Genomic DNA, 15,914 nt, shown 5'->3' on the forward strand with positions numbered 1-15,914 from the left:
TAATAATAAATTAATATTATTAAAATTTTAATGGATCTTTTTAAAACATATTGAACATTGACCATTATTTTTAGAATTATCAAATAATTTATAGATAATCATTATGATTGATGTTGACTCATTTTCTATTATTATCTTATTTGGATTACTTCTAATTTAATCTCTTTCCAATCCATTTAGGTCAATTTATTCTCAATGATCCTTTCTTTTTCCTCATCATGTTGATGTTCTTTTGCAACTTCTACTAGGACCTTTCGCCATCGATCGTTGACCTCTGACCCATAGTCAATAGGATTTGCTGACCAATTCCTCATCTCCATTTGTGAGCAATTTTGATGATGATGTTCCTCTCAAACACGCAAGGAACAATTTTGTATGAAGTTCTCAAGTTGTTTGACTGAGTTCGTCTCTTTGAGAGTTAATTGTTGAAATACAATCAAAGTCTCATATTGAAAATACATGAAAAAAATTCAAAAATGGAAGATATAAGATAGAAGATATTTCTATTAATATGAGATTTTTGAATATAACCCAAAAATAAAACCATCTGGACTTAAACCTAAAGTAAACAATATTATATCGTTGTGGAGATATGTTGATTCAATCTATCTAACAATTTTGATGATGATGCTCCTCAACATGCACTCCCTCTTAATGACAATTGTATACAAAGTTCTCAAGTTGTTTGTCTGATTTCCTCTCTTGAGAGCTATAGTAAATTTACACGGTGCTTACGTATCCAAATTAGCATGGAACAATGACTATAGAATTTGATTATCTCCGCTACAATAGGATAGGAACTTTAGTCCCTAGCTAAATTGCCTTCATAAACATTGTGGGCTTAAAATGAGTCTTTCATTTCAAGTATCAAATGATAATTCAGGCTTAGCTTGTGTTAGAAAAGATTTCGCCAATAAGTATTGACTTCAATGACACTTTTAATTCAATCATTAAAATTATAATTGTAAGATTACTACTATCTATAATCATCGGCTTTAATTAACTAGTGCAACAACTATATATTTTCAATATTCCTTTTTTTTAGTAATTTCAAATAAACTATTTATGTATATGACAACTAAAAAAAAATCCTTGTATGGCCTTTCGCAAGCCTCTTGAGCACGGTTTCATCTACTAACTAATTAAGTAGATGACATTCTAATAATCGACAATGGGAGAGAATCACTCTACTTTGCTTTCTTAATTATGAATTTCCTATTCGGACCCGACAATGCTCGAAATATTCTTAGCATTGAGATTCTTTTGCATTCAAAAAGATATATTCTCTCTCAAAGTAAATATATTTTTGGGCTTCTTCAATGAACTAGAATGGATGATGCGTGGCATGTCTCATCACCAATTGCACTAAGTAGCTTTTTTACACCTTTTACTTATATGACTTAGACCTATAGAAGTGTTATTGGAGATCTATAATATGTTACGATCACATGACCTAATATTATTTTCGTCGTAAACTCTTCTTGTCAATTTATACATGCACCCACTGAGCAACATTAAAGATATGTTTAAGAAATTATTCTCTATCTTAAAGATAATATTTTGCCTATAGTGTAGTATGATCATTTGGTACATAATTACATTCCTATATAGTAACACAAATTAAGTTGATTTTCTACCATTTATGGGATTAGTAGTGAAGTTGAATATGAAGTTTAACTTAATCTCTTATAATCTATCCCACTAATAATTAGGAAGGTAGATAATCTTTCCTTTGATTCGTCTGCTGGATAAATTCGAAGTACAATTTAAGTATGCTCAAAGTACACAAATGCAACACAACAAACTAATACACATGACACCAGTTACACCACACGATTTAATAAGTTCTGAAAACCATTTTAAGATGCATCAAAATAAAAATAAAGAATACAGTAAAACATTATCATCATATTATTGATGAATGTTTCAAAACTATTACAATTTGCTGGTGTTTTACCAACTAAACCTAAGACAACTTCTAATCCTCTACTCATCTTCCTTCAAGGTCATTGTTTCACAGTGTTTGAATACGTAGGGAATAAGGGAAGAGAGGAGATGGAGAGATATCTAGCACGCATAAAAAGTGTTTGTTAGGGTTCTAAATCAACAAAAATCGTCTGTTTCAGATTGACGATCCATTCATTCAATTCAAACTGAACTAAACCAAAATAACAAGAAGCCTGAATTGAAATTGAATCAAAATTATTCAGTTTAGTTAAAGTCAAACTATCACATTCAATCACACTACTTGAGTTGATTCAATGCTAGCTCATGGCTAGCTAGTTGATAAGTAGAATATTGATTGATGTTAATTTAGATAAAGCCATTAAGTATTATTTTTACCTGTTTAATTAAAATTAAGGTTTACTTTCTTGTCAAATGATTGATATTATTGACTCGACAGACAGACGACGATATATAGTCAATGCTTTGCTACATCTCTTCATATACCTCGTCATTCTAGCTGTCTAACCGTCCTCCTCTTCTCTTAGCTACTCAAGTAGTTCTCTTCCTCCTCGTCTACAATCCACAAACAAGCAGGATGTGGGCAATGGCCAAGCTCTCAGGTTATCCGATCGCGACTTACTACGAGTGCTCGTCGGCACCATCGTGGGAGGAGAAGGCCTTCGCTGAAGACGCGGCGGGCTGTGTGTGGCCTCCAAGATCTTATTCATGCAGCTTCTGCCGCCGCGAGTTCCCGTCTGCGCAGGCACTTGGCGGGCATATGAATGTGCACCGGCGTGACCGAGCTAGGCTTCTGTCACAGACCGCTAGTGAAGACGAGGGAACACATGTCAGTAGTCACTTGTTGCTCAGCAGCGCTGCTGCTGCTGCTGGGCATCCTAACCCTTACCCTGATTCTCGTGTTCCTTTTCTTCGTCTTGATATTCATGTCTCTGAAGTGCTGCATCTTGGGGGAGAAGGAGAAGGAGAAGGAGAAGGAGTGGCGTGGAATTTCAAGAAACTTGACAGAAAGAGGTCATGGATTGAGTATGATGAGGATGACGAGGGGATCATGATCAGCAGTAACAGGAGGAGGAGGAGGAGAATAGTGAGTCATGAACCAGGACATTCTTTCGATTTCATGAATAGGGAGCAGCAAATGGACCATATACCTGTTGAGGAGTTGGATCTTGAGCTTAGGCTTGGATGAAATTACTGTATGATTTGATTTGATTACATGCATAACTAATCATCTGAAAGCCTTTTTATCGTTGAAAATTTCTCTACATATAGTCAGAAATTGTAAGTGTGGAAAATTATGTTCCGGAATCAAGGAATTTTTCAACTCAAGAATCATTGTACTGTAGTAATTGATCTTCATAATTGGTGCAATAGTTTAGTAGGAAGCATTATATCTCCTTTTCTTTGTAAAGTTATATCTTCTTGTATTTCATATATTCTCTCTCTTAGTTACAAAGCAGAATTGTATCTTAGAAAAGAATTTGGCAAAGAATGTTCATGATCAACTACTTAAACTAAAACTGAACTTGATCATTTTCATAGTCAGATATTTCCATTACACATTACATCTATAGCTTTTCCAGCTAAAACTGAATGTAACTTTCATATTTCTTTTAAAGTATGCCCATGCATGGCAACCGATGATGGCAGAGCTTTTTCTTTATCTATTCCTTTTCTTCCATCCTGTGAGCTCAGTGACTGACACATTCCAGCAGTGGCAAAAAAACCCAAACATAAATCTGACTCCTCTTTGAATGTCCAGCTCAAATTAATCCCTCAATATGATCGATCAGTACAACGAATTCTCGTCTGCAACATTAATATTCCACTGCATCACTCAGATGTCTCTTCTTCATAAACTCTGTTTGCCTCTTTTATTTCAACTTCCCAAGGCTCCAATTCCAAGAACAACTATATACAGAGAATCACCTCTTTATCCGCTGCACCTTCGTTCCTTCTCCTGGACATATATATTATCATCATATAAACCTTAAGCTAGTGATCAGATTATAATTATAGCGTTAATACAAGCAGCAACAGGAGAATTTAAGAAGGTTGTCAGGAAATACTTTCCCTTGAGGGTTTAGGACAGAGACTTGGCCTAAAGAAGGAGGCTTTAGGTGAAAAGTTCTCAAGGTCCAAGTTCCCCTGCTGGTGTAAAAGGTTTAAATATACATAGAGAGAGAGGAAGTTAATAGTTAGGTGCAGTGGCACTTCTACTCTGCAATATTACTCAACGCATGCATGTAAAAGGGACATTGATTAGGAGACTGTCTTTGTCTTTGTCCTCCGTAAAGAGGTGCTAGATACAAGACAAAGAGTGCTCAGAGAGGAACAGCTAGTTAATAAGGAAGTAGAGAAAGAGAGAGGGTGTTTGATTCTGAACCAAGTGTTTCAAGCACATGTGGTGGTTGCTAGGAGGGTATCTTCTTGTGGGGATTAGGGTTTATATATAGTTGTATACATCTCAGGAAAGGGGTGAGTACTGATTAAAGGAGCTTAGGGAATGAACTTTGCTACAATGCTTAATTATATACATACGTTCACTTATTTGTTTAAGTTAGGCATGCAACTGTACATTAAATTATTGGATAGATTATGATTATAATAAGAAACTAAAGAGAATTTAGACTCATTTATTGGTGAATTGGTTCATTCATATATGGTCTTTATCTCAGGAAAGGGGTGGTTCTTCATGTTCTTGCTACATACTTAGAGTGGTATTCTAATTTAGAGAAGGAAATTAATTAAAGAGAGTCTCATGCATAATAGATGTCTGACTTAAAGAGAATGATATTTAAATACTCTCTAACAGTAGGTTAATATTAATTAATAATTAATTATAATAATTAGTGTATGTAGGTTAGATTTAAAGTGCTGCCTCATACGGAATGAACTTATATATTAAGTTACAGCATCATCTCATTTTTATATGTGTTAAATGACTTTTGCACCAAACAGGAGAAGAGATCTGTGGGAACTACTCAAAACAGTAAGAAATCAAATTAAAGGACCTTGAGCAGTGATAGGAAACTCCAGTGAAATAATCGACGAGCCTTTGAGAAGTAGGGTATTATATTAGCTTCAGTGGAAACTCATGGAGGTGATCATAGTGGGGACAAAGTTCAGATGGACAAGAGGAACAATGGTGTAAATCTCTACAGGAAGTAAGATAGAGATACTTCCATGCATTCCAGTCCCCTTCTCCTGAACCTAACCCTACTAGTCAAGCTCGGAAGGAGAACAAGCCATGCATTCCAGATGCCTGTAGAATGGATGTTACACGATAACTCCGAAGATGATCAAACGAGAAATTTCAGTGATTCAACTCTTGTATACGATCAGATGGAGTTCAGGAGCACACTGACTGACTAAAATAACAGAGTATTCGAGAGGAATAATGGCGATATAGAAAGAACACTCATAGGCAAAATATGGAAGCTTATCTTGCTGTTGTGGACAACATTAATTTGATAGAGGTCTAGAGACCCGAGCCGGAAGATTAATGGTCATAACTTAGTGGTCCAAAATGTTTGTTAGAGTTTGATGGTCATAACTTAGTGGTGAGAAAAACTTCAAGTTAAAATAATCGAAATCCCAAAGAGTAAATGGATAAATTCTTAATATGGTGGATAGAAGGATTTATATGTGACACAATCAAATCAACTAAGTGACAAAGTCAAATTAATAGTCAAATCTAGTTGGAGGTCAAAGTCAAATATAGGTAGAGATCAAAGTCAAGCATAGACGGAGGTCAAAACGGCCACCCGACTTCTCCTTCAGCTAGGTTACCCAACTCCTCCTTTAGTTTGGAGCCATCCAACTCCATCATAGCAATCACTCGATTCCACTTGCTAGGCTTACCTGACGCCAAAGGACTCAAGTCACTCGACTCCAAATGATTCAGACTCCTCGATTTTACAGCTCAACTCACTCGACTCTAGAAGACTCAGATTTCTTGATTTTACCAAGTCAACTTATCCGACTCCAAAGGAGTCAGGTCACTCGACTCCATCAACTCAGTTCACTCCGATTCTAGAAGACTCAGACTACTCGATTTCCCAACACTGGCCACCTAACTCAGCATCGGCCACCCAACTTCTCAGTACTAGCTTAAGTTCGGTCATTCCTGAAATGGGCGACATCGAATATTCCAAAATGTGTAGCATCGTGGGGATGATGAGACAGTTATGTTAATATCAAAGCTGATCCCATAGATGTCCTTTATCAAACACGTGGTGTCCAGTGAATGAACAGGTCACCAACGACTGTCGGATCTCTTTATTGGCTTTGATGTGGAGATATTTTTTGGGTAACTATATAAACCCTAGAGAAAGTACATGCCGAGGGATTTTTCTGCTTCTTCTTCCATTATTCTACAAGATTCCTATCTCCATGTCTTGATAGCTCTTACGCTAATTTGAGCATCGAAGTGGTCATGTCGAGTCCAACCTCGATTGCAAACGTCCCAAGAGCTCTCTTCGCCTTTGTCATCATCAATCTCATCCCTCAGCAGTCACTTCTTGTTGATTCACCTGTTCGCGATCTCAAACAGGAACAAATTGACATTGTCTATGGAAAATATCTGAACTAAGACATTGAGATTGTGAAATCAGGGAGAACAGTTGAGGCTCCTGATTTCGCAAAAGGTTTAGCTTGTGGTTAGACCATCACCATTGCCAAAGACGAGTTTTAAGCACTGGTTGATCAGGCAGTGCAACAGATTCTATAAAGACTTTCTCCAATGAATTCAACTCGTGAAAAGGTATTTGACACCTTAACCGAGGTGCCACCTATTCCCAATCGAGGCCCAATGGTCCTTTCCCCACCACCTTGGTTAAGCAACGGAGCAAACCCATGTTATCACTTGAAGAATATTCAAATGGATCAATGGCGAGGGAGATGCTTCCTCCAAACTAGAATAAAGGCAAAGAGCTCATATCCGTTGAGACACATCTTTTTTGTGTCACATCTTGAATAATGAAATGTCTTGTAACTTCCGAGCATCTCATCTCGGGGATTATAATGGATCATCTGATCTCGAGCATCATTTAGGTTAGTTCGAGAAAAATATCATACTGCATCAATACACAAATGATGTCAAGTGCAGAGTTTTTTTAACAACTATATCCGACCCCACTCATTGATATTTGATTGACTACCATCTACGTCAATTCGAACCTTCGCCAACTTCAAAGTCGATTCCTATAGCACTTTGCTAGCAGCAAGAGGTACTAAAAGACACCAATCACTTGTTCTCCTTGAAGAAGATCACTAAAGAAAGCCTGAGGGATTACATTTCTCGATTTAATAAAGTGACAATGGGTATGTCCTCTGCTACCTCTGAAGTACTTATTAGCGCTTTCTCTCAAGATTTGCAAGAAGGAGAACTCTTTCGGTCTTTGGTGAAAAAGCGTATGACTACTTTTGACCTTTTGTTGGGACATGAACAGAAATATATCAATGTGGAAGAAACTCAAGCTGCAAGGAAGAAAGAGGTCGTGGTGCATACATCAGTATCAGCTCAATCTAAGCGCAAAGCTCCTCCACTAGCTCTTCTACACAAGGAGTCGTTCACACCTCCTCAATTTGTCCCGGCTTGGATAGACATGAGCACGGTACAAACGGTGGAGGCAATCCCGAATTTTGACCTTGACTTCAACATGTCGAATAAAAGAGGGAACAATACTGTTCCTTTTACTGCTCTCATGGGGATTTCACCCATGAGTGTAAGAGCATGCTAGAGAAATTCATCATGCGACCAAGGAGTGTCTACCTACTCGAAGATTACCCCCAAGATCGTCTAGGCGGTCCCCCATCCACTATGCTTAGAGTGAGAAAACGTGTGACATCGTGGGGATGGTGAGACAATTATGTTGTTGTTAGAACTAGTCTCCTAGATTCCCTTCATCAAATACGTGGCGTCCAATAAATAGAGAGGTTACCAATGACTGTTGGATTTGGTTCTCATTGGTTCTGACATGGAAATGTTTTTCAAATAACTATATAAACTCTAGAGAATGTACGCGTCGGGAGATATTTCTGTTTTTTCTTCTTCCATATTATTTTACAAGATCCCTACTTTCATTTTTTGATAACTCCTATGCTAACTTGAACATCAGAGTGGTTACGTTTAGTCCAATCTCGATGCTCATTCTAACCCTCATTTGAAGATTACAGACGTCCCAGGAGCTCTCTTCGCCTTCATGCATTGTTGTCAACTTCATCCCCTCAACAATCGCTTCTTGCTGATTCATCTATCTGCGGTTTAACAAGAATATCTATTATTCTCTTTGTGTTTGTATTTGAGTCTATCATACGAAAAAGCATTAGTGCATTAGATCGGAGATAGAATTGAGTTTTTTTTACTTCACTTTGTGTCATTTAGATGTATGTTTGTTCGTACAACATGCATTTGTTACTACTAATTTTATTTCTGAACATTTTATTACGATCTGCTAATATTATTATGTGGTGAGATCAGATATTGTATGAGTATGATATGGACTCCCTCAACTGGGAAGTTTTCCTAAACACTTTTGAAATAGCCGTCAACTATATTGCAATGCAGGGTCTGTTCTCACTAAACCTATTCTTAACACTAGTTTCTGTAACTTTTTATATATTTAACAACACTACAAATTATACGAAACTGTGATACAAGATACAGAGTTCATGATGAAGTCGTCATCGATCAATCGCTTACACCAACAAGGTGCAAATCCATAAGCTTTAAGCAGAGGCCAACAATTTCTGGGCCTGCTGTTCGTACCTAAATCCATTGCCCATGGAGGCGTCAGCAGTCCACACAAAGATGCCGCCGAGCTTCCCTTGCTTCTTCAGCTGATTACAGGCTCCAAAGAAGCCGTTTTGCGGTGTTAGCCCGCCGGGATTCTTCTCCGTGTTGAAGCTCGCCAGCACACTCCCTCCCCTGTAGTTGTTCCTCTGCTCATCGAAGTAGTCTAGGAATTCCGCCACCGTCGTTCCGCTCGCGTACGCGTAGAACTGGAAGTTCACGTAGTCGATCACCGCGCCGTGCTTGCTCCACAGCGCCTTGTAGTGACTTTGCACCTCGTCGTCGTCGAACGGCGCGATGGAGGCGAAGGAAATGACCCCGTTGCCCTTCAGCCGCGACACCAGCTGCCCGATGCTCTCCGCGAAGGCGTCGGGCGCCGCCCGGAAGTGCTCGTAGTCGACGTCGATGCCGTCGATGTGGTACTGCCGGATCAGGGAGGTGAGCGACTCGACAGCGTTATTCACCCAGGAGTCGACGGAGTCGGGCGCGAAGTAGGCGAAGTCGCCGTCGCCCACGGAGTCGCCGCCGAGGCTGAGGGCGACCTTGACGTTGGGGTGGGCGCGCTTGATGGCAGCGATGGCGGCTGGAGACAGGTTCTGGTTGTCCCAGAAGATATTGAAGCGGCCGTTGGTGGGGGTAGGGGAGTCGGAGGTGGTGTAGTCAATGGCGAAGGCGAGGATGAAGTGGAACTCGACGCCGGAGGAGATGGGGACGTCGGAGAACCTGACGCCGGAGAACTCGGCGCCGATGTATTCTCGGAAGATACCGGAGGTGGAGGAATAAGGCAGAAAGAAGAAGAGGAGGAGAAAGGAGACCGAGAACGTGGAGGGGGAAGAAGCCATGGGAGCGACTGACACGGAGCTTACTGCATCGCTGTTGCTTCTTATAGGATTCGCTTCGGAGCTTAATTGGATCCGCACTCGAATTTTTCACTCTTCCTTGGATCCGATAAGGAGAATTATTCGTGACCACATGAACGCTAAAAAAAATGATTAACGGCGTGGGAGAACGTAACAGACGTCGACAGCGTAAACTTCCTGCCGCCGGCGAAGTTAAATTTATTTTAAGAGGTTGGAGAGATTTCGTGGAGTTTAATTTGTTCCATGTCTATTCAATAATTAACATCTCATTATGTTAGGATGTTATCCTATAACCCCGGGGCAACGATGCCACAGTAGGACATTTAAGTTGTCATCCAAACACCTACAGTTCGATCTCTAACTACGACATATTTATAAAAATTTTCTTTTAAATAGGAAGCACAATCAAAAGATGCTGAACGTCTGAATTGATCAATGGGCGCTTGGTATACATTCGGTAATGGGAATGGGTATTATTTCCATTGAGGGGTTAATGGCAATGGGAATGAATACTGAATTTTTGGTGCTTGGTATAGATACTGGAATGGGAATGAGAATCAGTCCAACGAGTTCGCCGTCGATGCTATTGTACTTGAAGTCGTCGAGCACGGTGACGCGGCAGTCGTGGGAGGAGAGGAGGCGGAGGTGGAGGGGATGGGCGAGGAGAGATTTCGTGGAGTTTAATTTGTTCCATGTCTATTCAATAATTAACATCTCATTATGTTAGGATGTTATCCTGTAATCCCGGGGCAATAATGCCACAATAGAACATCCAGATTGTCATCCAAACATCTACAGTTCGATCCCTAACTACAATGTATTTATAAAAATTTCCTTTTAAATGGGAAGTGCAATCAAAGGATGCTGAACATCTTGGACTGATCATTGAGTACACTTCCCGATTTATCCTGATGGTCGATAGAAAACTTTCATAGGACCAGACCAATCACCTCAGAAATAGTCAATGAGACTAATTGAGATTTATCATTTTTGTTAATTTTTGTTATCTTACTTCCTGTAATTCAAATCAGCCATTGGATAGAAAATTTAATACATCAGTACTTTTATTCCAATTTGAGATAAAATACGTAAACTGTTATATATATATATATATATGAATTATTTTTATATATTTATTATAATATTTATCCCAATCAAATATAAAAAATAATTATTATATATATATTTTTTATGAATGAAATACTTATTTCTTATCTAAATCCCTTTCCAATCTCAGAGGAATATATTGTTCTGTCTTGGTTCGCTCCGTCCCCACAGAGAAGATCCTCCTCTTTAGCATCAGAATGATTTCCAAATAATTGCAGATGCTGTTGCATGGATGATAGATCTACGTGGAGTTGGTTCATCAATTCCTGTGCATGACCCTGCAGTTATGACCATGTGAAGGACCTTTTTCACTCATAAATTTTGCAATAATTTGTGTAAATTTCAAAGCTTCCAAATAATAATATTATTAAAATCTCTTCTAACAAAGGGCACTGATCAGGTGAAGAAAAATTAAGCCTTTTGCAAACATGAAACGAGGGGAAAATGAATTATGCTAATAAGTATTAATAGAGAACTCGGATTTTTTATGGGGAAGGTCTGATGTCTAAGGAACCCATCTAGATGTCATCTCTGTCTCTCTTAAAAATTTGTATTTAACTAGCAACTCAAAAAGATGATAAAAATCACCAAATATCATCTGCATTGATAAGATATTACTCCCAACAGTGGTAGTAGAATGCAGAAGGAACATAGTGAGCTAGTAGCAATGGAAATCAGATCTATCCACAACAAGGTTGTCTTGAGTAAAAAGAGCAAGGAGAACGTCTCTTGAACGCTCTGGTTTCAAAAAAGGAATTATAAGAATTAAGATGTCACCAAGCAGCAAAGATGAAGATCCAACTAAGTTTTTGTATGCAGATTGTTCCCTACCAGTTATTTGATGATATGATTAATAAAATGTCAATGTCATACAGCATCCAAGCATCCATGTGTTGCCCTAGGAGGAATATGAATACGATCAAAAGAGGCAACAATAGATGTATGCAAATGTAATATAACCATTATTTTGTGTCTATAATTATGAATTAAATTTCCACATCACAGCAGGGCAGTAGTGAGCCATACATCGTTTCTAACTATCAAAACCATGCACCTTATTAAAGTCTAAATTTAAGTTACCCTTTACGATAGTGGTCATGACTTCATGAAACTTAGTGCAGGTTTAAAACCAGCATAAAATGTACCAGAGAATGTATATAGTGAAAACAAAAATCGCGAAAAGGTATTATTACCTTTAGAAATTGATCTAAGATATTATTGTTGTGGAATAGGAGTTGATTTCTTCCAAAGCATCTCTGTCTCACATAGTTCAATTAGGAGGAAAATTTCTTCCAAGATGAGTGCAGCACTTCTTAGAGCCACTCTTTACATTCAAGCCTCTTGGCAGAGCCACAAACTAATGCAAACTATCAACAACCAAGGACGAAAATCAAATAGTTTCTCCTCCTTGCCTTGTAGATCCTTTCAAGACTATCAATAATGATCCCTTAAAATGGCATCATAGAAAAACAATTAAATTGCAATTATTGCTGCCATGGCACTGCAAATGCCTGCTGCATTTTTCTTCCAATGCAGATATTCTACACTGTTAGAATTCTGCTATATTATCAAACCAGATAACACAAATAGACAAGATATGCTATAAATACTGATGGTATAATTTTTCTGCAAACCATCAAGTTACAATATGGCTGTTTACCAAATCATGCCCCTCATAAGTGTTTTTGACCAATCATGCCTCACTGTTGGATTTTTATCAAATTATGCCTCTGCCAAAATTTTTCCTATATTATCCTTGATTTTCAATTTTCCTCCAAAATTCCAATGCAATCTAATTTGCACAACATGATTTTTTGGGGAAAACACTAAATATTTGGGTTTCTTTCTACCTAAGATGATCATTAAGTGATCTTCCAAACCATAATTTTGCTGAAACTTGGGAGTTCAATGATGCTAACTGAAAAATGACACAAAATGTTGCATAAGCAGATTCAATGCTTTCAAGTCGATAGATATTAGAGTTTCTTTAAACCTAAAATGATCAGCTAGAGAGTAGAGATCTCTTAAGATTTTGACCCAACAAGTTGATATTAATTGTTCTCATTTCTCACTATACAAGATGATTTTCACAGGGCAAAATCCTAAATTTACACAAATTAAGATGTGAGGGATCACTTAATGAGTATATTAGGTTAGACGGAATTCAAATATCTAATGTTATATTCAACAATTATGCTGCAAGCTAATTTAAATAGCTTGCTTATTGATTTTAGAGGGAATTTGAAAATCAAGGATAATCTGAGAAAAATTTATGGCCGGGGCTCAATTTGATAAAAATAAATAAAGTAAAAAAAATCAATATTGAAATGTGATTTGGTCAAAATGTACTACAAGAGCCATGATTTGGTAAAAATGGCCTTCATTTAAACAATATTCAGTTATCTTCTTCTATTCATGTTCTTGTGTATCATTAAACATTTATTGTATCTGATGCCCCTGGTACTAGACATGAGCAAAGGAATCTCGCAAATTGCATCAAAGAATAAGAAAAAAGCTCACAAATCCAAGAAGTTTATCTCATCTCATCAATACAACTAAGATAATCATTAGACAGTTGCCGTTTCTGTTAATTTCACTGCAGAAAGCAGAATATGCAATTCTTCAGATTGCCACGATGAAAGATTATGAAATGATACCAGTAAGCGGACTTAATTTACAGGGTATTTGTTTGTTTGATTAGCTAGTTCAATCAATAGCAATGATACTAACCAATGCAAGTAGTGAGTGAATAGGCAAAGAAGTGTATGCCAATAACAAGAAAGAAATCTTATGAAAAAACTAAGATAAAGATATATTGGAATTATGAAAGCAATATTATAAGAATCTTTAACCAAAAGAGAGAATGAATCATTGGGCAAGAAAACAGAATCGAAAAACATAGGCAACTGAAAGAATTGTGTGGAGCGAAATAATTGGTCTACTGTTCAATGAGGAAATGACAGGAAAACACAGAATTAAACTAGCTCACCGATCCATCGGGCGCTCCCCAATAGCTCCGAAATGATGGGGAGCCTCGAATCCGTGGAAGCCCCCACCACCTACCTGGTGGTTATTAACGTAGGGCATCATAACCATAGGGTTTCCATGGGGCACGCCGTAGATGGGCATAGGAAGCATGGTGGGCACGCTGTAGGGCACGGGCACAGTTGGAGGCGGCGGCAGTTGATGGTGGTGCTCTCGGAAGCTCTGTGGCATGGGCGTAGAGGCAAACAGACGATCAGAGGAGGAAGGCCCCTCGCTGGAGCGCCCCTCCTTTCTCTTCAGATAAAGGCGGTACTTTTGGAGGTGGCTCGCGACGTTCTCCCTCGTCAGGCCCTCCACGTTCATCAGCTGCATGATGGTCTTCGGGACGGCGTTCTTGATGCCGAGGTGCGTGACGACGTCCACGAACCGCTTGTGGAGCTGCGGCGTCCACACCAGCCGTGGCCTCTTCTGGCTCCTCGCCGACTGCTCCTCGTTCGAGTTCTCCGCCCGCAGGGCCGACAACTCCGCCTCCTCCGAGGCCTCGATTCGTCGGCTCTTGCGCTGGGGATTCTCCACGCCATCGTCCTCGAAAGGCATCGTAGCCTCGCTTCCTTCTTCCTCATCGTCGTCATCTTCTTCTTCTACTTCTTCTACTTCTTCTTCTTCTCCTCCTCCTTCTTCTTCTTCTTCTGCCTCTCCGTAGTCATCGTTTTGAACAGGGGACCGGAAGGGGAGGAAGGATCGGAGTGCAGAGGCGGACACAGGGGAGGGGCAGGTGCTTCGGAGGTCAGTCAGAGTTTTATGCACGGCTCGATCGACGTCGAACGCGGTGCGGCGGGGTTCGGGGATGATACGGAAAGCGGCAGCCAGCGCCGGCGAGACTAGGAGCTTATTGAGGGGAAAGAGCTCCTCATCAGTCGGAAGCCCGATCTCCCACTCTCTGACACGGCCCCCATCATATCCTCCACACCCTCGGGCGGCGATCCGGTTGCGGGGGGCATCGGGAGCCTCTTCGCCCATGGGAGCGGCCAAAACCCTAGAATTAAAGCAGAGACGAGGGCGGCGGATGCGGTCGAGAAATGGAACCAGTAGATCTCGAAGCAAAAGGAGTATCGACTCAGCCGGGAGGCGGCAGCGGAGACAGCGGAGGCGGCGGTGGGTGGATGAGAAGAAGGAGCAATGGGAGAGGGAGATATTTTTACGAGTGGGGGAGGGAAAAGCGCAAATCCGATGCCAGATCGCTACTCTACGCAGGTACACGTGGACCGCTAGGCTTGATATTTTGGATTCCTTCTCTTCTTTCCCTCTTTCTCCTCCTCCCAGAGAGAGAGAAAAAGGCCAAGGATTCCCCAGCCGCTTTTCAAGTTCTCTCCCTTTCGATTTCCACATCATAATACATATTCTCCTCGATCATCATCCAGACTTGCACGAATCGCAAAGCCGATCAAACCGCCACGACACCGTCGATCTTTCCCCTAATTGGAATGGCAATCGGCAACCGCGACCCCCACCCGATTGATTGATGCGCATCGGAACTGGCAACGTGGACGTCTCCCTCACCAGACGAACCCTATCGCTATTGCCGTGTGTTCTCGAGCTCGCGCACAGCAACAATGGCGACGATAAAAGGGAAAAGAGGAGATTTCAAGAGTAAAACCTCTGCACGTTTTTCATCCTCCTTTTTTGCTCTCTCTCTCTCTTTTATAAGCATATGTGATGTGTCAGATAGTGTATCAAGGTGATAGTGATTTGTTATAATGGAGTAGAAAAGAACAGAAGTGGAGGAAAAAGAGGAGCGAGAGAAAGGTGAGAGCATCGACACATCATTCAGAGCAGAAATAAAGGGGAAAAAGTTTGAAGAGAGAATATTTGAGATATTTCATTTTGACTTTTTAGATAAGTACAAAGGATAGAAATCCCTTTAAACATAAAATGTCAGACAATTTTTTTAAAATAAATAAAATAAAACGAAATTATAGGATCTGGATTAGCACAACTGACTGAGCATTTAAATATAGATGTTGGTGTAAAATATCTCATTTATTTGAAAATGTAAATGAAAATGGGATAAAAAATAATTTTAATAAAAAATAATAATAACTCTCAGCAAAGAGAGAAAAGCAAGCACGTCTTTTTGATTTCTCCTCCAGATTCCCCTTTCTTTCTTTCTTCCAGCTTTAAAGATTCTCCTTTTCTGTTCT

At 39.6% G+C, this 15,914-nt stretch overlaps 3 protein-coding genes across 3 annotated transcripts; 1 reads left to right on the forward strand and 2 right to left on the reverse strand.

Moving 5' to 3' along the window:
* The first annotated feature begins 2,551 nt into the window (after positions 1-2,551).
* On the forward strand, positions 2,552-3,154 carry LOC141818410 (uncharacterized). The gene is made up of 2 exons (XM_074705923.1): positions 2,552-2,879; positions 2,922-3,154. The coding sequence occupies exons 1-2, from the start codon at positions 2,552-2,554 to the stop codon at positions 3,152-3,154; spliced, it is 561 nt and encodes a 186-aa protein (XP_074562024.1).
* Positions 3,155-8,697: 5,543 nt separating this feature from the next.
* Positions 8,698-9,603, reverse strand: LOC141818414 (chitinase 2-like). Its single transcript, XM_074705927.1, has one exon. The coding sequence runs from the start codon at positions 9,601-9,603 to the stop codon at positions 8,698-8,700; it is 906 nt and encodes a 301-aa protein (XP_074562028.1).
* Positions 9,604-10,797: 1,194 nt separating this feature from the next.
* On the reverse strand, positions 10,798-14,862 carry LOC141818413 (transcription factor PCL1-like). Its single transcript, XM_074705926.1, has 2 exons — positions 13,718-14,862; positions 10,798-11,006 (listed from the first exon to the last, which is right to left on the reverse strand). The coding sequence occupies exons 1-2, from the start codon at positions 14,731-14,733 to the stop codon at positions 10,988-10,990; spliced, it is 1,035 nt and encodes a 344-aa protein (XP_074562027.1). The 5' UTR covers positions 14,734-14,862; the 3' UTR covers positions 10,798-10,987.
* Positions 14,863-15,914: the final 1,052 nt, after the last annotated feature.

This window comes from Curcuma longa, unplaced genomic scaffold, assembly GCF_044706935.1.
Source record: "Curcuma longa cultivar G26 ecotype Majalengka, Jawa Barat unplaced genomic scaffold, ITB_CL_G26_1.1 contig_24733, whole genome shotgun sequence".
Lineage (NCBI taxonomy): Eukaryota > Viridiplantae > Streptophyta > Magnoliopsida > Zingiberales > Zingiberaceae > Curcuma > Curcuma longa.

What these genes read in the sequence shown, in the direction of transcription:
- LOC141818413 (XM_074705926.1), bottom strand. Translation starts at nt 14,733, where the DNA reads ATGGGCGAAGAGGCTCCCGATGCCCCCCGCAACCGGATCGCCGCCCGA.
- LOC141818414 (XM_074705927.1), bottom strand. Translation starts at nt 9,603, where the DNA reads ATGGCTTCTTCCCCCTCCACGTTCTCGGTCTCCTTTCTCCTCCTCTTC.
- LOC141818410 (XM_074705923.1), top strand. Translation starts at nt 2,552, where the DNA reads ATGGCCAAGCTCTCAGGTTATCCGATCGCGACTTACTACGAGTGCTCG. An exon ending in TTCTCGTGTTCCTTTTCTTC is followed by an intron (nt 2,880 to 2,921) that starts GTCTTGATATTC and finishes ATCTTGGGGGAG; the next exon opens with AAGGAGAAGGAGAAGGAGAA.